At 34.6% G+C, this 22589-nt stretch overlaps 3 protein-coding genes across 3 annotated transcripts; 1 reads left to right on the top strand and 2 right to left on the bottom strand.

Moving 5' to 3' along the window:
• Positions 1 to 2413: 2413 nt before the first annotated feature.
• On the bottom strand, positions 2414 to 5478 carry LOC141331608 (E3 ubiquitin-protein ligase TRIM39-like). Its single transcript, XM_073836657.1, has 6 exons — positions 4933 to 5478; positions 3991 to 4086; positions 3610 to 3825; positions 3379 to 3517; positions 3244 to 3279; positions 2414 to 2958 (listed from the first exon to the last, which is right to left on the bottom strand). The coding sequence occupies exons 1-6, from the start codon at positions 5476 to 5478 to the stop codon at positions 2414 to 2416; spliced, it is 1578 nt and encodes a 525-aa protein (XP_073692758.1).
• A 2361-nt stretch (positions 5479 to 7839) lies between these two features.
• Positions 7840 to 13240, bottom strand: casp23 (caspase 23, apoptosis-related cysteine peptidase). The gene is made up of 11 exons (XM_073837300.1): positions 13051 to 13240; positions 12770 to 12841; positions 12572 to 12642; positions 12312 to 12485; positions 12049 to 12228; positions 11899 to 11970; positions 9391 to 9567; positions 9067 to 9310; positions 8827 to 8925; positions 8286 to 8395; positions 7840 to 8050 (listed from the first exon to the last, which is right to left on the bottom strand). Exons 1-11 carry the CDS (start codon positions 13121 to 13123, stop codon positions 7955 to 7957), a joined length of 1368 nt encoding a protein of 455 aa, XP_073693401.1. The 5' UTR covers positions 13124 to 13240; the 3' UTR covers positions 7840 to 7954.
• Positions 13241 to 13327: 87 nt separating this feature from the next.
• On the top strand, positions 13328 to 21661 carry oxa1l (OXA1L mitochondrial inner membrane protein). The gene is made up of 10 exons (XM_073837286.1): positions 13328 to 13444; positions 14994 to 15128; positions 15268 to 15565; positions 16899 to 17042; positions 17638 to 17723; positions 17844 to 18008; positions 19170 to 19274; positions 19391 to 19553; positions 20243 to 20323; positions 21393 to 21661. The coding sequence occupies exons 1-10, from the start codon at positions 13334 to 13336 to the stop codon at positions 21512 to 21514; spliced, it is 1410 nt and encodes a 469-aa protein (XP_073693387.1). The 5' UTR covers positions 13328 to 13333; the 3' UTR covers positions 21515 to 21661.
• The last annotated feature ends 928 nt before the right edge of the window (positions 21662 to 22589 follow it).

Here is a 22589-nt window from a genome sequence, read left to right on the forward strand (position 1 = left end):
GTTATAGCTTTTTATTTCAGATAAATGCTGATCTTTGGATCTTTCTATTCATCAAGAAATCCTGAAAAAATGTACATAACTGTTAAATATTGATAAAAATAATAAAAGAAAATGTTTCTTGAACAGCAAATCAGCATATTAGAATGATTTCTGAAGGATCATGTGACACTGAAAACTGGAGTAATGATGCTGAAAATTTAGGTTTGACCACAGCAATAAATTACATTTTAAAATAAATTAGAAAACAGTTATTTTAAATACTAAAAACAAATTCACAATACAGTACTGTTTTTGCTGTATTTTGGATCTAATAAATGCAGGCTTGGTGAGCAGATGAGACTTTTTTTTTTGTTTTGTTTTTTTATCTTACTGTTCAAAAACCTTTGTTTTACAAATCATTGACAAATCGAGTTGACGAATGCTGATATAAAACAAACATCACAATTCATAATAAAGCACTTTCTGAAATTTTAAAATAAAATGCAACTGAAAAAAATAAATAAAACTAAATGAATCTGATGCTTTAACCACATATTTATTTGTGTTACATTTGTAATCATCTCATCATTACATTTATAATAATTTGTAACCATATCTGTTGCCATTTACATTTAAATTCAAACTGCATGAATCTGAATAAATACTTAAAAAAACATAAATTGATTCTTTTGGTTAATGATCATTCATTTCTGAATTTAGAGTAGAAATAAAGGATGGTCATATGTGCAATTATTTCTGAGAGTGTTAAAGGGGTCATTGGATTCCCATTGTCCACAAGCTGATACGATTCTTAATGAAAAGTCTATAACATACTTTGGTTAAAATTCCTTAGTGGTAGTGGAAAACAACACCCTTTTACCTTTAAATGCTAATGAGCTCTGCTTACTCATTCCTCTGTTCTGTGGGGTGATGAGCCATTCTCTGAGACAATTAACTTTAGCCGCATTTAGCCACGAAACTAGCACATTATTAGGAAAGTCGATTTGCAAAGATTCATAAAAGAACCTTATACTTACTTCTTCTGGATAACAAATCATTTGCATGAGCATAGACACATTTAGGTAGACTGGAAGGCCGGATTCCCTTCAAAAACAAAAGTAATCATCTGCGTCTTCAGCGGCTCAGAGGTTGGGAGTAAATGACGACTGCTTTGTTCATTATTACATCAAACAACAGAACACCTGTATCGCTTAGAAGATATTCTTGTCTACACCTGCTCCGGCGTTGAAACAATGACAGACTGTTTACAGCTCACTCAGGGTGAGTCTACGCTAAAACGACAGTTTCAATCAACAATCTTGGGAGGGGCCTTGGTCTATGTGACATCACACAGCCATAAATCTGAGAATGGCTTGATCTGAGGATAGGATCATTATTTATGGGGATTAAAAAAACACTGGGTGGATTTTTATCATTATAGGGGTGGTTGTGTACATACACTGCCAAAACACATTTCAGTTCAAACTACATGTAAAAGTGAACTTTGCACCCGATGACCCATTTAAGACTATATAAAGATATACTATGATATTTGATATTTGGATACACTATTTTGTCAAAAGTTTTTCTAATGAGCAGGTTTGACTACTGTAGTAATTTCCATGAGTACAAATCTTAATGTTTAAGCAAATAATGATATTCTAGGGGATTGTCTTCTTCTAATTTGATAGCAACAGCTTTGACATGACCCTTTTCTAACATGACAATGGCTCTGAATTAGGCAAGTTTTAAAAAGAAATTATTGATTGCTTCAGTCAGTGAGGAAGAACTTGACTGGTCCTAATCCCAGCTGAACATCTCTGGAGCAACATTAAATGCAGACTTTAAGCCAAAAACTCATCACCAAACACCAATGACTTGTAACTATGGGTATACAATTTAAAAATACATGAATTGTTTCCAACTTTGTTGCCACAGTTTTGAAAGTGCCTTTTTCTGTTCTAAAGAAGGGGGTGTCCCAATACTTTTGTCCATATAGTGTATGTACAAGTCATTGGTTTTTGGTGATGAGTTTTTGGCTAAAGGTCTGCATTTAAAGTCACGCCAGAGGTGTTTAGCTTATATTAGGACTTTACGTTCTGCAAACCAGTCGAGTTCTTCCACACTGAATGAATCAATAATTTTTTTAAACCTTGCCTTATACACAAAGGCATGGTTATGTTAGAATTGAAGAGGGTCCTGTCGAAACTGTTGCTGTAAAATTAGAAGCACACAATCCCCTAGAGTATCATTATATGCTAAAGCATTAAGATTTGTACTCATTGAAATTACTAAATTATTTAAACCTGTTCATTAGAAGGGGGTGTCCCAATACTTTTGGCAATATGGTGTATATACTAAAGATATCTAAAGATATTTAAGATATTTAAGTCTATACAAAGATATACAGTTAAAAGTTTTCTTAAATGTTAATTTATTCGACTGGGTCGACAGGTGTAATGATCAGAGGAGGTGAGTTCTGTTCTTTCCCACATTCCCCAGGACTGAAATAAGGATAGAGCTTTTCAGCAAAAGACTGCCCAGTGAAAGAAAAGATATGATACCTGGCTTCAACATCATAAAACGAGACCAAACCCTCCTCAAAATCCACAAACACTCCTACTTTCACTGGCTTCTCTCTCAAGGAGAGAGAGACAGGGGGACGATCATTGGCTGCATACTCATCTCCGTTCCTCAGCCATATAGTCCAATATCCATTCCGAGGGTTGAGCCCAATATCCCCTTTTCTGTCTATGGATTCTTTTGCCACACCTAAATCCCACTCCGTCCCACTGACTTGAACCTCGTAGTAAAATTTCTGTGAGGAGAACCCCTCTTTTCCTAAGACGCATGAGCAATGATCAAACCTTTTTGGTGTGTTGGGAATCTTCTGTGACTTGCCTGGATTCCAGACCTTTTTCCCATCATCAGACAACATGAGCTCAGGATGAGCTGTGTCGGGGTCAAGTGTCACATCCACTGAAAAATCATACGAAGGCTAATGTAAAGTTTTGGCCAAGTCAGTATTTCACTTTTATTCAAGTAAAACTTTATGTGGTGCAATACTACCACAAATCAATATAAAGATTTGTTTTTCTTTCTGATATTAAAGTAAAGTGCAAGCTTTTAATAAACCATTGTATGTATTGCATGTTAATATAGTTATCATTATTGTTGACTTTCTTAGTAAGAACCGGCCTTCAGAGTTTAACTTTTTATTTTTAGTATACTAGTTGTAACTTTTAGTAGTCAGCTTTTCCATACCTGCATAATGTTGTATACTCCGCAGCTCCCTGCCAACTACAACAACAACAACAACAACAACAGAAAAATGTGTTTCTGTCTGATCAAAGAGTGAATGATGGTTTCAATATGATTGGTTACATGGTGAATATTTACCAGTTTCTCTCATTTTCTCATCCAGGGCGCTCTGAAGATGTGATATGGTCTTCCTCAGAATATCTCCCTGTTCAAGAGTGCTGATGCTGATGTTTATTGAACGGTTGGTATATATGGGGCTGCGCAGGAGGCTAATAATCTACAATAGAGGAGAAAAGGCCTTCAAACCAAGTGTACAAGTGTTTTTTTTTTGTGTGTTTTTTTTGTCATGGTTTGTTGAGAAAGACTGACTTGTGTTGAATCCATTGGATGTGAGAGCTGCTCCAGTTCAGTTTGTCTTTTCTTCAGCTCCATGATTTCTTTATCTAGCTCTCTGATAAGCTTGTCTCCTCGTCTCTCTGTTGCTTTATGTTTCTCCTCCGTGAGCTCAACTAGCTCCGTATTGCTTTTGTCAAAGACGTCTTTGAAAAACTTGATGTTTTCTTCGATCTCCTTCTCTTTGGCTTGCTGTTGAGTTTTAAGAAGAAAATGTAATTAAATGGTAAATCAACAGAACATTGTCAAAGTGCGATATAAAATAAAACTAAATTATCTTGAGGATCTTAGTTGCTTGACTAAACACAATAAAGGCAATGCATAAAAAAGCCCATTGATGAAATCAATGCCACTTACTTTGTTAAACCTCAAAGAATGTTTAATTTCTTTAATCTTCCGCAACTTGTCTTGAATTTTCTGCTGCACCGCAATCTTTTTATTCATCAGCAATTTCTGTGGAAAATAAAGAAATGTAGGTTGTAGTAAACTACTAGTCGAAAGTTTTTGAACAGTTGAATTTTTAACATTTTTTAAGAAGTCTCTTCTGCTCACCAAGCCTGCATTTATTTTGTACAGCAAAACAGCTGAACTATTTAGAATGACTGTTTTCTATTTGAATGTATTTTAAAATGTAATTTATTCCTGTGATTTCAAAGCTGAATTTTTTGCATTATTACTCCAGTCACATGATCCTTCAGAAATAATTCTAATATTCTGATTTTCTGCTCAAAAAAAAAAAAAAAAAAAAAAAAACGTAATCAAATTGAAGCATTAATAAATTGCACCGACTCCAACCTTTGAATAGTATATTATAGTGTATGATTTTACTAAAGTTTTTTTTTTTCAGACAAATGCTGATATTTGGATCTTTCTATTTATTAAAGAATCCTAAAAAAAAGCAGTTTTAAATATTGATAAAATAATGTTTCCTGAACAGCATATTAGAATGATTTCTGAAGGATCATGTGACACTGAAGACTGGAGTAATGATGCTGAAAATTTAGCTTTGATCACAGGAATAAACAACATTTTAAAATATCTCCAAAATTGAAAGCAGTTATTTTAAACAGTAAAAATATTTCCCAATTATACTGCTTTTACTATATTTTGGATCAAACAAATGCATGCTTGGTGAGCAGAAGAGATTTCTTTGGAAAACATTAAAAATCTTACTGTTCAAAAACTTTTGACAGATAGTGTATATCATCAGCATACAAATGTTTGTTATGTTTATAATGTAGGATTTAGTATATTTTCATAGTTGTTATTAATGACTATGAGCATTCTAGATATAATTACCAAACTCTCCTCCTCCAGAGGAGCAGTATTATGATTCTTGTGGTCACTTTCAGTGCAAAACTGACAGATGGCTGTCTGATCATCTTTACAGTAAAGACCCAGAGGTCTTTCATGATTCTTGCAAATGTATTCCTCAAGATTCTTCACAGGGTTAATTAGTTTGTGTTTCTTGAGTTTTTCTGCAGTTTTATGGGGCTCCAAGTGAGACACGCAGAAAGAGGTTCCACAGTGTAAGCATGACTTAATAGCAGTCCGCATTTTTTTCTTTGGGCAACTATCACAGGGGACTTCGGGTTTCTCTTGGGTCCGTTTTCGTTTAACGCTCTCTGAAAATTCTTTAATGGTTCTGTTTATATTAAAATCTTGTTTCGAGTCCAATGCGTTTCCACACAGTGGGCACCTTGGGCATGGATTACGGTCTCTGTGGCTTACGATGCAGGCCATACAGAAGTTGTGGCCACAGGAAGTGGTTACAGGGTCAGTGAACACATCCAGACATATGGAACATGTGAGGCTTTTTTCAGACAAACTGCTGGAGGAAGCCATGACTTTACAGCTAAAATCATAAACAGACATCACAGTCACCAACATGTCATCCTATAATGCTGTTGTTTTTCATGCTCAAAATCTAACAAGCAAATCTGCCAGTTTTTGTTTTTCCCATATAATTGAACAAAACGAAGTCACATTGGTAAATATTTCAGATTGTTTTAGACAAATAGCTGTTTAATTATTGTCATTAATAGTGTTAAAGATGTGTCTGTTGAATGTGAAACCATCATAAAGCCATCTAGTCTTGCTATGGTGAATCTTTGGGTGTGTAGGCTATCAGTTTCGCCTTGGGGTCTATAGCCAAACCTTATAGTCAAACCTGATTTTCAAGTTTGTAGCATATACAAATCAAGAATCTATATAACAATTATCACTTTTCTATTCACCAGAATTAAAATACATAAAGGTGCACATTCAAGAACTTTGTGTATATCGTTCGTAAAACCATTACTAAATTTTCACCCTAGATCACAAAACCAGTCATAAGGATCAGTTTTTTTACATTGATATTAATACATAATCTGAAAGCTGAATAAATAGTGCAAATAAATCAAAACACTGAGAAAATTGTCTTTCAAGTTGTCTAAATGAAGTTCTCAGCAATGCATATTACTAATCAAAAATTACGGTAGGAAATTTACAAAATATGTATCTTGAATGGAATGCGATCTTTACTTAATATCTTATGATTTTTGACATAAAAGAAAAATCAATCATTTTAACCCATACAGTGTATTTTTGGCTATTGCTACAAATATACCAGTGCTACTTAAGACTGGTTTTGTGGTCCAGGGTCACAATTATCTTCACAATTCAGTGCATCAATTTACCTCCATGTAAAATTTGACCATGATAATCAAATTAAGTCTAATCAAACTTATTCTGTTCTATACTTTTATACTTACCATCCAGTGATTAATTCAGTTGCTTAATCGTCAATCGTTGTCCAAATAAAGAAGGAATCACATTCAATCCATCACAGCACGACTGGAAATTTACTTACGTGGACAACTTCCAGCCAATTGAGCTCAGCCAATGAAGATGCCGTAATTTGCATGTATTTACATTAAAGCCCTACGCGTCTAAAATACATTATCATGCGTTTTTAATTAGACATTAAATTTGTTGTCTTAGACCTAATTAATTTACTAATTCAACCTTGTAGTAAGCCTATTTCTCACAACTCAACAAGGAAAATAATGTGACGTGCATTTGTTACAGCCACAGACAGGTCACCTATAGAGAAATGTATTATTATTTTTTTCGTATACAACCAAACTTTCCGTGGCTATTACACATTGTATTGCATGGACTCAGAGGAAAAATGTTTATTAAATAGATTATAACGTACAACATTGCGAAGTCCTGTTCGTTGAATCGGTTCATTTGGTTCAAAATAATTCATCGCTGCAGATTCTAAATAAATAATTAGTTACATGCTTAAGTATATCATTATTTTCACAGGACCCCAAAAATGAGTATTCCTCTCTTATGATTGATTGAAATCTGATGGTTTTGAATATGGACAAGTTACTGTGAATTGTATATCGTATTTATATTTTCATAGCATATTAATTCACAAGTAAATCATATGACTGTCTAGGTAATATCCAGGTCCATCCATGTGTGTATCGTTTACTGTATCGTTTGTAGCTGTATTACAAAATACCATAAAACCAGCAAATGATTACTGAGCTGAGACCCTTATTCAGGTGCATTTGCGAAAAATGTAGGTTATTTTTTAACTAGCCTACAGGGTATATTCCATCTGTGTAAATTCAATGCAGATAACACACACCCTCAGGTTCCCAGCTTTATTGCAACAAAAGTATCTTTCAGCAATCAGTGTTGTTGGTTTCTGTTTCGTAATACAGGAAATCCAAATTTACAGCTGAGCGGTTACAAGAAATGGTTTCTGTAATCGAGGTCAGCAGATCTAGCTAACTAACAGGTCAACATAAATGATGTAATTTGTCATGTAAACTTTTCCCAATGTATTTATAATTTAACCAAACTGAAGCAGTAACTAAAATGAATGAAAGTTTGTTCAAATCCAGTTGTTTACTCTCTTGAATTTCCTGATGGTCATCATATTTCATACACAATATTTCAATATTGTCCTTATTTTTCAAATAAATTGTAGGAAGCTAGTACAGATTAACATGGAGAAATTTACTCAAGTATACATTTATCAAGCTAGTTTATTTGATTGTATCAGTCTTTCTATCAATTATTTTTTACTTTATTTGTAAAGTAGTCTGGGTTGGGGGGTGCTCAAGGTAACTTTCAAGCTGGATAACTAGCTAAATCTGTTTACTTTTTTATAATTTAGGATTTTATGAATATGCAAACTCATTAAAATGTCAACAAATCCTTGTTTTATTCAAACATGAACTCCTGAGATGACAATAAAAAGATGCAGAAATCATGTTTCTAAAACAATGAGGTCAGAAGTTGTAGTTGCTGTGTCTTACAACCCAGGAAAGAGGTAGAATTTCTTAGATAATGTTGTTCTTTCTTTGCATGGCATTTGATTAGGATGAGTCATCTTAAACTTCTTAAGGACCTGTTTCAAAAAATATAAATAAATATTACAACACAAGCAAACAACACATAACCTAAAATGTTTAAATGTGTTTTTTTGCTAAACTTGTTGATTTGTCTCATTAGTTATTGTTACTGACATGCAATACTATACTAATAACAATACTAAACAACTAGGAAGTAAAAATACACAAAACACATATCAGAATTTAGTTTCTACAAAATGATGTATGTCTTGCTAAAGAATGTGACTTTGCCTTTCTGAAGAGCTCCTCGATGTCATCCTGGTGGGCATGCTGATTAAATATTTCCACAATGTCTTGGATGAAATGCGAGCCAGTGTTTTCATTTCTGTAGGACACAGTATCTGTATAGAGAACACAAATTGTTTGACTTAGATACAAATCAAATGACACATACTTTTAATACATTTTTACAACAACATAGCAAACATTAGTGTCAGTTTAAACGTCATCATTTACACACCCTTGTGTTGTTCCAAGCCTGCATGAATTTCCTTTTACTGCTTAACACAAAAGAAGAAATTTTAAAAAAAATGTTGGTAGCCAAACTGTTTTTGGATCCCTTTGACTTCAACAGTATTTTTTTTCACCATACTATGGAAGTCATTGTGAAACAGCAGATGTTTTTATTTTTTGTGTTCAGTAGAAGAATGGAATAGATTTGGAACTTGGGGGTGAGTATATGATGAGAGAATTAACATTTTTGGATGAACTATCCTATGTATGTCACTCCAAGAAATGTAAATGGAGCAGAATAATGTAAGGAAATATTTACCGGGAGTACAGGATCTCAGGCAGCAGAAGTCTTTTTCACGATGCTCTTTGTTTCTGCGTCTTTGCACAGCGTCCGGGACGTCCACACCGCCTTCTTTATCTATAACATGAGGGCCACATTTGCCAAAGGATGTTGCTTGAAATGGATGAGGCTCTGACCAATCAAACATGGCAACATTTTAAATAGTAAAGTTTAAAAAAAACACTTTTTTATTCTCTAAAATAGTATTTCGTAACTCACCACCCCTACACGCCTGGATAAGGATGATTTTTGGCTTGTCCCGCAATTTAGCACAGTTCGGAGTGTTCAAGCTGTTAAAAATTTCATCTGTTGCAAAAATGTCCTCTTCTTCTTCATTGTCGAAAGAGTCGAAAACCCCACAGATTCCACAGGCATCTCCATGGGACATCAAGACAACAAAACAGCTGTCAGATTCAGCGTGTTCCTCTCGCTGTGCAAAGTCTCGCATGGCAGCAAGCATGCCCTAAACATCAGATCATCAGTATGAGGTATCAAAAAGGTTGAAAAGGTTGGCTTGTTTGGCTTAAATACACTTGAAAGCACCTGTGCACTGAGGTCTCTGAGTGTGATCACAGTGTAACCCAGACCTTTAAGCAGCACTTCCATATTCTGTTCATCCTTTTCTGCTCCAGTCCTGTCACTTAAGTATTTAAATTCTACATTGTTGATAAGCAGTGCCAAACGTTTTCTGTCAGGGGATTTGTCTTTTATTGGGTATATCTTGACAGAGAAGAAAAAAGGGATTAAGAAACACAGTTGAGGTCAAAAGTTTACATCCTCCTTTCAGAATCTGCAAAATGTTATATATTTTACTAGAATAAGAGGGATCGCATGTTATTGTTTATTTAGCACTGACCTGAATAAGATATTTCACCTTAAATATGTTTACATATAGTCCACAAGAGAAAATAATAGTTGATTTTATAAAAATTACCCGTTTAAAAGTTTACATCCCTTAACCCTCTGGGCCTCCTCATTAAGGGGTCACACTTGGCTCCCTCGCGGTCAAAAGTGACCGAAGCCTTAAAAAGTAACTTTTTTTTTTCTTCAGGAAAATCAATTAAATATATTTTAGTTCAATAATATTTTGTAATTATTATTTAGAATTTTGAGCATTTTTTATGAATCTATGCAATATTTATACAGTTTTAATGAGCAATTTTTTAGATTTATATTTTATATTATATTTTTTAATTTATTATGTATTTATTATTTTTCAATAAATACAACATTTCACATTAAAATAGAGTAAAAGCATTTAAAATCCATTTTTTTAAAGTGAAAATTGCACCATCTAGTGGCATAAAAAATAAAAACTTGTGTAATGCCGTGTAAACTCCTGTATCTCCCTATATACATATATACAGGGGCTTTGGGATTCCTATTGTTTTTTTTCTTTTTATTGTTTCTTCATTTTATTAGGCTTTGCATTTAGAAATATATTCAGACATTCTAAAAGATAAATTTTGGCAAGGTTTAGATATTTTTTTGATTGGATAAATATCAGGTTTTGCATTTTTCTGCTTATTTCTGTATGTCTCTGTGTGTGTCTGTGCGTGTGTGCGCGCGCGTGTGTGTGCGTGTGTGTGTCAGTTCTGTACTTTTGTTATTTTAGAGTGTCAGTCCTTGCTTGCTGAACACTTCTTTTCAGCACAGTTGCTCATTTATAGCTTGTATTATCAAAAGATTATCTGAATTATCACATTTTTTCGTATTTCCCATTCATTTCCTATGTCGGTCATTTTTGACCGCGAAGGAGCCAAGTGTGACTATTTTTTTTTTGACCCTTTAACATATCCGAATCATGTCACTGATTTTTTTTTTGTACTCGCATAGCTAATGCAACAAAAGTCACCAAGTGTCATCTCATTCTGATGAAGCTACGATTTTTAAAAATTCAAAACATAAAATTTTTCGGTCAAAAATGACCGAAGAGGCCCAGAGGGTTAATTCTTAATACTGTGTTGTTACCTGAATGATCCACAGCTGTTTTTTTTGTTTAGTGATAGTTGTTCATGAGTCCCTTGTTTGTCCTGAACAGTTAAACTGCCTGCTGTTCTTCAGTAAAATCCTTCAGGGCCCGCAAATTCTTTGTTTTTACAGCATTTTTGTGTATTTGATCCCTTTCCAACAATGACTGTATAATTTTGACATCCATTTTTTAAAACTGAGCGTATTATATGCAACTATTACCGAAGGTTCAAATGCTCACTGATGCTCCAGAAACAAAAACAATGCAATAATAGCCAGGGGATGAAAACTTTTGAACAGAATGGATATGGGTACATTCTTCATGTTTTGCCTAAATATCTTTTTTCTCATTTAGTACTGCCCTTCAGATGCTACAGAAGATAGTTACATGTTTTTCAGAAGACAAAATAAGTTCAATTGACCCTGATGTTCAAAAGTTTTCACACTTTCATTCTCTTAATGCATCGTTTTTTCCTTCTGGAGCATCAGTGAGCATTTGAACCTTCTGTAATAGTTGAATATGAGTCCCTCAGTTGTCCTCAGTGTGAAAAGATGGATCTCAAAATCATTCAGTCATTGTTGGAAAGGGTTCAAAATACACAAAAATGCTGAAAAACAAAATAATTTGTAGGACCTGAAGGATTTTTCTGAAGAACAGCAGGCCGTTTAACTGTTCAGTGACTCATTAACAATTATCACTAAAAAAAACAAAAAAAAAAACAAAAAAAACACAACTTCAACTATTATTTTTTTCTTGTGGACTGTATGTAAACATCTTTTATGTGAAATATTTTATTCAGGTCAGTAATAAATAAACAATACCATGCATTTTGTATGATCCCTCTTATTTTGGTAAAATAATTAACATTTTGCAGTTAAACCTTTGGTATATCTTTGCACGCAATATTCAAACATAAAGCTAGACACAATAAAAAAGTGCAACACATAGTATTTTCTATGTGTTTCATAGTATTTTCTCTTAATTACCAAAGTAATATGTGTTTTATTGCAAAAACATTGTCCAGATATTGTTTTATAGTAGCCATTTTCAATTATTATGATATGTATAGCATAACTTACATCGTCACGCTTTTCTTCAAGCATTTTCCTTTTAAACTCAGGTTTGCAGAATGTAAGAGGATCTGAAGTTATCTGTTTGGGTGCAACAAAATCAGATTCTACGCTTCATAAAACACATTTATTTGGTCAATTAAGTAAGATTTTATTTACCACTCTCTGTCCACAGCCATTATTGTCACACCGCACAGAATTATTGGCCGGCCCCTTCCATTCCCTACGGCAGTTCCAGCAGAAGTAGTAGGTCCGTTTCAGGTTGGCTGTGCAGATAGTGCAGTGTACACACAGGTTACTTCGATCCCGTCTTTCCACATGAGACTGACACCCTGGACACTGGAGCAATGACAAGCAGATGCATGGATTGTTGTGTAAATGGCCATATGTTTGAAAACAGCAGACAAAATAACTTAGCTTACGGCTTTAAAGTCAAACAGTCTTCTAGCAACAAGAGTAGCGAGATTCTCCTCTAAGAATTCCCGTTGTTTGTCTGTCAGTGGTATCAGCCGACCGATTTCCTGATAAGACAGCTTCACACCACAGGATTTCCCCTCACGGCCATTAAAATGAGGGCAGGAAAAATTAGTCTTTTTCTAAAAGGCAAGAACCAGTTGAACATGAAATTGTAGCATAGACATCAATGTCAGTCAATATATAGTACAGTGAAATAGTGACCAACCTGTTTAATATAACACTTGAACCAAGCAACAACATAGTCTGTCGGCATTCGATGACCACAGGGCAATGTAACTAATGACAAAGATTTAAGCCACTTAAAAACTTTATGAAGTACATACATGAAACAAATTCTGAACTTTTTTCAGTTTCTATTAAAATGCTGATTCATTTGATTGATAGGAATAGGTGGTCAACTCACCAAAGTCCACTCTTTCATTTGATGGCCTTACTTCAGAATAATCTGATTTCCCAGTATGTTGTTTGTGGATATCTGAATTAAAAGCAACAATACATATCTTTATTTTGTATTTTCTTTCCTCCTTTAAAAGTTAGTGATGAGCAGTTTCACTTTCGGTTTTTGCTGTTGTTGTTGTTGTTTTTAAATTCAGTGATTTTATTTAATCAAGTTGTTTGTTTTTATCATCATGTATAACACATTAGAAAACTTCTAAATGGGAAAAAATGAATAAAAGTCAATACTCAAGTGCTGGAAGACCCCTGCTATCGCGGCGTCTTCTTCCAAATCTTCATCCCAGTTTTCCTCTTCCGTCATTTTACGTTTAAAATGAATTAACTAATATCTTTACCTATGCTAAACTACAGATAAGACGAGATCCCCTGAAGTACCCTAATGAGGTCCTCAGCAAGCCAGCATACTGACATCAAGGAAGCTTTTAATCAGTATGATTTTACTTGTACAGGGGCGGAGCGAAAATGCATTGTCCCTTTACGCTTACCGTACAATGTGTATGTCCAGTTCAAGATGGCTGCGCTCAGGGGCAGAGTGGTCACAGAATGTCTTACAACATGTATTTTTCGACAAACAAGCACAGCGAGCATTTCCACTCTTCCTATTGTTATGACAAGGAATAAGGTTAGTGGCATGTTCGTCTTTTTGAATTTCCTCCCGAAGATACACGAAAACGTAGTACTTGACATGACATGACTTTGACAGAAGCTAAATAGCATAGCTGAGGTTGTGCAGATTAGAGCCGGTGTCTAAATTCCATTTTCAAAACACTTCACCTCCAAGTTAAGTAACATTAGGTTTAATTTCAACATAAATACGCATTTAATTGATCTGTTTGTGGATTTGTCGTTGAATGGCAATGTTGCCTCGTAGCAAGTTGTCATGATCTGGGTGGCTTGGTGGGATCAATAAATACATTTCACACTTTGTGCATTTTGAAGCTTCTGCAGTCACATAATGAATTGTAGAAAATCTATGCTAACACGCAATTTTGTTAATAGTTTACACTACCATTCAAACGTTTTCGAACAGTAAGATTTTTTATGTTTTTCTAACAGGTCTTATGCTCACCAAGCTTGAAATTTATTTAATCAAAGACTATAGAATACCCTTAAAGGGGCTTTGATTTAATCTAAAGTACAGCAAAAACAGTGCAAATCTGAAATATTTTTAGTTTAAAACAACAGTTTTATACTTGTATATATTTTAAAATGTAAAAAAATTTCTTTCATGAAAATGATCTTTCAGAAACCGTTCTAATATTCTAATTTGCTGATTATAAAATCCTATTATCCTATTGCATAAAATCCTATTATGTTGAAAACAGCTGAGTAGAATTTTATTTTCAGGTTTATTTGATGAATGGGAAATTTAGAAGAACAGCACTTACCTGAAATAGAAATCTTTTGTAACATTATAAATGTCTTCATCACTTTTGATCAATTTAAAGCATCCTTGCTAAATAAAAGTATTAATTTCTATAATTTCTTTCCCCCCAAAATATTATACGGACTCCAAGCTTTTTAATGGTATAGTGTATGATATTACAAAAGCTTTTTACTTCAGGTAAATGCTGATCTTTGGATCTGTATATTCATCAAAAATCCTAAAAAAATATGTAATCAACTGTTTTAAATGTTGATAATATTAATGATAATTAAACATGTTTCTTGAACAGCAAATCAGCATATTAGAATGATTTCTGAAGGATCAAGTGACACTGAAGACTGCATTAATGATGCTGAAAATTTAGCTTTCAGAAGACACTTTAAAAAAAAAACATTAAAATTTTATCTTACTGTTCAAAAACTTTTGACTGGTAGTGTATTATATTTAATTATAGTCAAATTTCTGATAATATTATTTTATGTGGTGGGCTTTTGAATATTGTGTTAGACAGTAGGCAACCTTTAAGTCAAAAAGGTTGAGAAATCAATCTAATTTTATTATTTTATTTTTTGCATATCCTCTTCACCTGACTATTACATTTTTCACTCTTACTTCAAATTGCTTTGATGTTGTTCATTTGAATTTTGCTTTGATAATATAGTCTACTAAAGGGATACACTTAAATATCCCAAACACCCTATTGTTTGTAGTTCATTGTATTCCAAAAAGGTCTGTTTTTTGTTAGTGCAGTCTGACTTTTTTTCTGAATTTTATCCTGTTGCAGTCGTTTGTACCGAGATCACATCTTCACACTGGCAGAGGAAGTAGGGGTCTTCCAGTTAGGGCACTTCTTGGGTGTCCCAATCATGGCAAGTTCCTGCTGGTCAGTGCTGTGCCGGTCAGACACAACAGCTCACAGGTGGGTTGCTTTTATTACAATGGCAGAGCATTTCTACTACTTCATGTATTCTTTTCCATGAATCTCAATTAGATTAAACAGGTCTCTGAAAATCTTTTTGTGAATTGATTTCTATAATGTAATTTTGCTTATTTTACAGACAACAGAAACTGTGCAGAGTATTTCAACTCCAGTTGAACCTGTAGATGCTGCAGTATCTGTCCCGGTCTCGATTCCAAGTCTTTCTGCTGACCCCGCCCCCGCAGTCATACCACCAATCACAGAGCAGGTGGCTGAGGCTCCTCTCACTGCATTGGATGTTCTGCAGGAGGTTGGAGCTGAAGCCAGTCTAGCAGAGCTTGGCCTAGGCAGCCACACGCCTGTGGGCCTGATCCAGAATATGCTGGAGTTTATGCACGTTAGCATTGGGCTGCCATGGTGGGGGGCCATTGTTGCAGGTAAAAATGTGTTTATAATGAGTGTAATTTATTGAACCGATGTCTTTTAAATAGGGGTGGGCATAGATTAATTTTTTTAATCTAGATTAAATTTTGGAATTAATCTAGATTAAAATGGCTAATTTGAATTCTGCTCAAGGCATTTTCAGAATATGTGTGCTACCCAAATAATGACTAAAAGTAAGTCTTCGAGAACGGGCCAGGTGGTGCATTAGACCAGGCGCTCATCTCCTGTTTCCAAAATGCATCACAAACTGCTTGACAATTGCATTTACAACATAATTACCTATACAAACTTGTGTAACCAAGTACTTGTGCGCAAAAGGCCGTTTAATACACAGACGCGCACGGACGTGGATAGCCTATCTGCGTGCATAGTCTTCCATTAAACTGCGTTGCTTTTAGAAGCGTCAATTCAGTTGTTGCATATTGTTTAATGTCTTTATTTCGGGATTATCAAAGTAAATTATAACTCAAATTTGAGATTTTACTGGGGCACAGCAGATTTTCACTGGGGCACGTGCCCCATTAAAAAGGGTCTAGCAACGCACCTGCCCTGAAGCGGCTTCATATCTGCATCCATTTTTGCACGTTTCATTTGATGTGGTAATTTCACAGAAATTGAAGACTCGTTCTCGCCCCCTACAGTGCAATTCGACTAGGTATACATCATCCGCGCTAAAATATCAAGGTGAAAGTCATCATATCTTGCGTAGTTTAGACCCAGCTCCCAACCCAACGTTGAGAATAGATTAACGGCGATATTTTTTTTATCGCCCGATAAGAGTCTCACGTTAACGCAGCACGTTAACGCCGATAGCGGCCCACCACTACTTTTAAATCAAAACAGCATTTAGTCTCGAGCATCTTTGTTAATTGATGAATTTGGCAGTTTTAAAGCAAAACAAACCACTTAGTTTTCAGAGATGACAAAAAACTGAAAAAAGATAAATCTGCATTATTAAATATAATGTTTTATTCTATTTGTATAGGTCTTTGTAGAATAATTGTAACCATGGACCACAAAACCAGTTTTAAGTAGCACAGATATATTTGTAGCAACAGCCAAATATACATTGTATGGGTCAAAATTTTTGATTTTTCTTTTATGCCAAAAATCATTAGGATATAAAAATCATGTTCCATGAAGAGACCATAAATGTCAAAACTCAATTTTTAATAATATGCATTGCTAAGAAATTCACTTACATGTGCTATTTAATAAAAAAAAAAATTGGTGTGAAATTTATATTCTCTCCTTTTTGTGTAATTTATTGATTTATTAAGTTATTTATTTTTAATTTACCATAACCATTCGGTCTGTTTTTCTCAGGCACCATTATTGCTCGGTGTGCTGTGTTCCCTGTCATTGTAAAGGGACAGAGGGAAGCAGCCAAACTGAACAACGTCATGCCAGAAATGACCAAGCTCACCAACCGCATGAACGAGGCCAAGCAGAGTGGTAACAAATTTGATTGTAAGTGTCTCATTTTCATCGTATACTATTTTTCCTTCTCTTTTTATGTTGTATTTTCAGAATGTATAGTATCATTTGTGACCCTGGACCACAAAACCGGTCTTAAGTAGCATGGTTATATTTGTAGCAATAGCCACAAATAACATCGTATGGGTCAAAATGATTGATTTTTCTTTTATCCCAAAAATCATCAGGATATTAAGTAAAGATCATGTTACATTAAGATATTTTGTAAATTTCCTACCATAAATATATCAAAACTTAATTTTTGACTAGTAATATGCATTGTTAAGAACTTTAAAGGCAAACTTCTCAATATTATGATTTTTTTTTTTTTTTTGACACAATCAGAATTCAGATTTTTAAATAGTTGTGTCTCTGCAAAAATTTTGTTATATCCTAACAAATACTTCAATGGAAAGCTTATTTATTCATCTTTCAGATTTCAGTCAAAAATTACCTTTATGACTTGTTTTGGTTTGTCCTCTGATCTCTCATTCTAGTTTTTCAACTTTCTGGTTTCAACTTTTTAGTAGGGGAAACTGTTTTTTTTTTTAATCATTTTTATTAAAATTAATTAATTTTCTTTCTCCAGTTTCAAAAGCATACACTGACTTGATGATGTTTCAGAAGAAACATGATGTCAACCCTTTGCGTGGGTTCCTAGTGCCCTTGGTACAGGTCAGTGACCTTTAATGCATTTATTATTTTGAAATCTTTTTTGTTGTTAAGATCGATTAACCTAGCTAGTTGGTTGCTGTTTAGTAATCGTACATAACTTTTCATCACCTTCCTTTTTAGGCTCCGATCTTCATCTCTTTCTTCATTGCCTTGCGTAAGATGGCATATCTCCCTGTACCAAGTTTGCAGACTGGCGGCCTCTGGTGGTTCACAGACCTAACCGCAGCTGATCCATTTTACATTCTCCCCCTTGCCGTGACTGGCACTATGTTTGCCATCCTAGAGGTAATTATGTAAGGAATAGTCAATGGAAATTGTGAAAAATTGACTATTTACTAACTGTTATGTCATTCTAAAACCATTTGAGTTACTTTATGTAATGGAACATATATTTTAAAGAGGTTGAAGAAGCTCTTTTCCATTTTTACTGAAATATGTAGTAGAAAACCCATGAAAGATTTAAGTTATTTAAAAAATCCACATCATTTACATATTTTGGACTATGGGGGGCATCATTAGGACGTGAAATGGTTACTACTACTCCCTCTACCAGTTGCTATTTTTACAGCAACACAATTTAGAAAACACAACTCTGAAAATAAGATACTGATATGACGACCACAGCTACTGAAAGAGCTTACAGGTGGCAATGGATGTAAAGTGTAGGCTAAAACCAAATGTTGTACCATCGATTTTCCCCAAAAGGAGTCTAAATGCCCTGCATATTAGGGAAAACCGTGCTGAAAAACGGCTTCGGTGGCTGCGGTGTCATAAGTGTCGGCATGTTTACATCGTGCCAGGATGGCATCTAGCGTTTCTTGTCTCTGCCATTTGTAAGCTCTTTCAGTAGCTGTGGTCTACTAAAGCCTCAAAGACATCAGGGCTGAAGTGGACAGAACAAAGACGCAGGTTTTAATCTTCTACAGACATCTTCCCATTATTTACTCTTCTTATCGCTAACAAAAGCAGTGCAGACTTACATCGCTTCTCTTGTTGCCCTTCGACCGAAAATTAAAACCAAAAGCCGCACAATGTGGCATTGTATCAGTTTTTTTATTTTCCGAGTTGTTTTGCAGTAAAAATAGCAACATGTAGTGGCAGTAGCTCATGGAGTGCAGTCTTTTTAGGTCATTGAAATAATGGCGCCCCCCACAGTCCAAAATATGTATAAAACAATGTGGATTTAGTCTTTTATGGGTTTTCTGCTACATATTTCAGTAAGAGACATCATTTATGTTATATTAAGCCATATAAGTCTTGATATCCGGGGGTCCCTTTAAACACAAATTACCACATATCTACTTTATAAATTATCCAATATTTAGATTTTGGTCTGTATCTCACACAAAGTTGTGTGGACCATATAATTTTTTTTTTCTGGAGCTTGACAGAATTTTTGCAAATCGTAACAATTTAAAATGTTTAAATTTAAAATTGTTTTTACAGTTGGGAGCTGAATCTGGTGTGGACAACCCCAATCTGAAGGCCATGAAGACTGTCTTCAGGATCATGCCCTTTGTGATCCTCCCTATGACCATTAGCTTCCCCACGGTTAGTCTCTAACACTCCCTTTTTATGTTTTTTGAACTGTATTTGTTCTGGGATCCATCTTCTCTTGTCATACTGTAATGGTTTTCATAGTGTCATTTGATCTGTGTGTTTTGCAGGCGGTGTTCACCTACTGGATGACCTCTAACCTCTTCTCACTGGGCCAGGTGGCCCTGCTGAGGCACCCGCTCGTGAGACAGAAGTTACGCATCCCGGAGCGCATCACACACCCACCTTCAGCGCTACCTCCCCAAGAAGGTTTGATAAAAAGCATCAAGAAAGGTAAAAGATTTTTCTGGTTTATATTCTGTATCAGTGCTATTTTAGTTTTAGATTTTATACTGCATAGTATAATAGTAGTAATACTTTGAAATTTGGATTTTTTTTTAACTTTTATTTTTATACTCTGATTTCATTGTAATTTTAGTTCAAGTTTTAGTGATTTTTATGTGCACTGTGTGCTTTTTTAAATATTTCTGTATAGGTTTTTTTCAGTTTTAGTTATTTTAGTACTTCAATTTAAATTGATTTTAGATTTCAAATTTTTAGGGCTTGGTTTTGACACATTTTACGATTTGATTCTGATTCACAAGCTTGCAATTATTGAACTAATCGATTCTTGGGATTTAGGAATAAATTTAATTTTGTAAAAATGAGAATCGAATAAAACCGAGAAATCAGTATTTTTTTTACTCAGCCCTACTAATTTTCATTTAAGTTTTTTTTTTTTAGTAACTGAAAATGATGTTTAATACAGTAGCCAACATTTGAAGTGGAGTTGTCCTAAAACCAAAACAATACCCTTTCTTATCTTAGACAACATTTTTGATTCAGTTCAAATGTTGACTAATATAGTTGTAGTTGTAGTTAACAATAACAATGCTGTTTTGTAACTGACTCATTTCTCTTTGTCTTACTCTTTTGCTTGTTTTATGCTTTCTATATAATCTTTTTGTATCTCTTCCCCTCAGGATGGAAGAATGCCCAGTTGGCTCAGCAGCTTGAGGAGAGAGAAAGAAGAATTAAAGGACACCTGGATATGGCAGCCAAAGGTGAGAGTTTATTCTCTATAGCCATTTCAAAACCTAGTGAACTACCTGTGTCTGTCTGCATTTATTTGATTAAAAAAGCATTAATGACTCAAGACATTGGAATGGACATTAACGAGGATACATGGAAAGCGGTCTTGAACAGGGTTAACTCTTCCTCAATCTGTGCACGTCACAGACTCATACAATGCAAGGTAGTGCATAGAGCTCATTGGTCCAAGAGCAGGCTAGCTCGCATCAACCCGTCTATTGACCCTGAGTGTGACAGGTGTCATTCCGGTTCAGCTACTCTAATTCATATGTTCTGGTCCTGCCCTTCCCTGCTTTCTTTTTGGAGGCAAATATTTGTCTCATTGTCTGCTATTACCAATGTTGATATCCCACCTTGTCCAATTATTGGTTTATTTGGGGTTCTCCCACCGGGCCATACTTTACCTTCTCATTTTGCAGACTTTGTAGCCTTCTTAACTCTTCTGGCTAGGCGGTTAATTCTTCTGAACTGGAAGAGCCCTTACCCTCCTTCTCACACTGGTTGGATAAGAAACGTTCTTTATTTTATGAAATTAGAGAAAATTAGGTACTCTCTTCACCGACCTAGCACTAATTTCATCAAGCTCTGGGAACCCCTTCGCAAACATGTCCAAACTCTTCAGCTTGACCCTGTTCTTTGTGATTGAGTCCCCACCCCCAACTCGGTACTGGATACTAGTTTTGGTCAGCACACTGTAGACCTGTATTTTCTGTATGTAAGATTGCACTAGTGTTTTTTTTTTTTTTTTTTTTTTTTTTTTTTTTTTTTTTTTTTTTTTTTTTTTTGATTTTTTGTCTCCTTTTTTTGTCAAAATACCCTTCAGTGTATTTGCCTACTGTTACATGTTTTTTGTTGTCCTTTATTTTGTGTCTTTTTGTAATGTGTATTAAAAATGTATAAATAAAACATTAAAAAAAAAAAAAAAAGCATTAATGTAACTTTTTATTATTTCAATAGATTTTAAAATGTAATTTATTCCTGTAATGGCAAAAATGAATTTTCAGCATTTTTTTTGTTTTGCTTTTTTTTTTTTAAAAAAAGGTCCTCTGAGGCAGACTTTTACCCATAACCCCCTTCAGCAGTCAGCAGCACAAATGTCAACAGGAAAACCAAGTCATTCGAAGCAAGACAAGAAGAGGCCCTGGGAGGAGACGATTGGTTAGGACCCGGATGGAGAATTGTTATGGCTTTGTACATATGTATTGAGATGGACTAAGGGATGGGTGGTAAAATTAAGACTAAATGAGTGTTTAATGGAAAAGGTGATGTGCTGTGTGTTCTTGCCATTAAAGAGCAATCTTATTGCCTTACCTCTCTCTCCATTCATTTACATGCATACATGCACACAAATGAATCTCTCAAGTAGTTTTCATCCAAAACACTTAAAAACAATGGCTGACTAAATGTCAAAAGTTTACATACACTTCTTAATACAGGTGTTACCTGAATGAACCACAGCTATGTGATAGTTGTTCATGAGTCCCTTGTTTGTCCTAAACAGTTAAACTGCTTGCTTCAGAAAAATCCTTCAGGTCCTACATATTCTGTGGTTTTTCAGCATTTTTGTGTATTTGAACCCTTTCCAACAATGATTATGATTTTGAGATCCATCTTTACACACGGAGGACAACTGAGGGACTCATATGCATGTAAATATCTTCTGCAGCTTCTGAAGGGGAGTACTAAAGGAAAAAATACATTTAGGCAAAATAAGAAAAATGTGCACATTTTCATTCTGTTCAAAAGCTTACACCCCCGGCTCCTTCTGAAGCATCAGTGAGTGCTTGAACCTTCTGTAATAGTTGCATATGAGTCCCACAGTTGTCCTCAGTGTGAAAAGATGGATCTCAAAATCATACAGTGATTGTTAGAAAGAGTTCAAATACACAAAAATGCTAAAAAAAAAAAAAACGAAAGAATTTGTGGGACCTGAAGGATTTTTTTGAAGAAAAGCGGGGAGTTTAACTGTTCAGGACAAACAAGGGACTCTTGAACAACTATCACAACAAAATAAAAAAAAGCTGTGGGTCATTTATATAACAACACAGTATTAAAAATCGAGTGTATGTAAACTTTTAAATGGGGTAATTTTTATAAATTCTATTATTATTTTCTCTCGGGACTATATGCAAACATCTTTTATGTAAGATATCTTGTTCAAGTCAGTACTAAATAAAAAGTAACATGCATTTTGTATGATCCCTCTTATTATATTAAAATAATTAACATTTTGCAGAT

This window comes from Garra rufa, chromosome 3, assembly GCF_049309525.1.
Source record: "Garra rufa chromosome 3, GarRuf1.0, whole genome shotgun sequence".
Classification (NCBI taxonomy): Eukaryota; Metazoa; Chordata; class Actinopteri; order Cypriniformes; family Cyprinidae; genus Garra; species Garra rufa.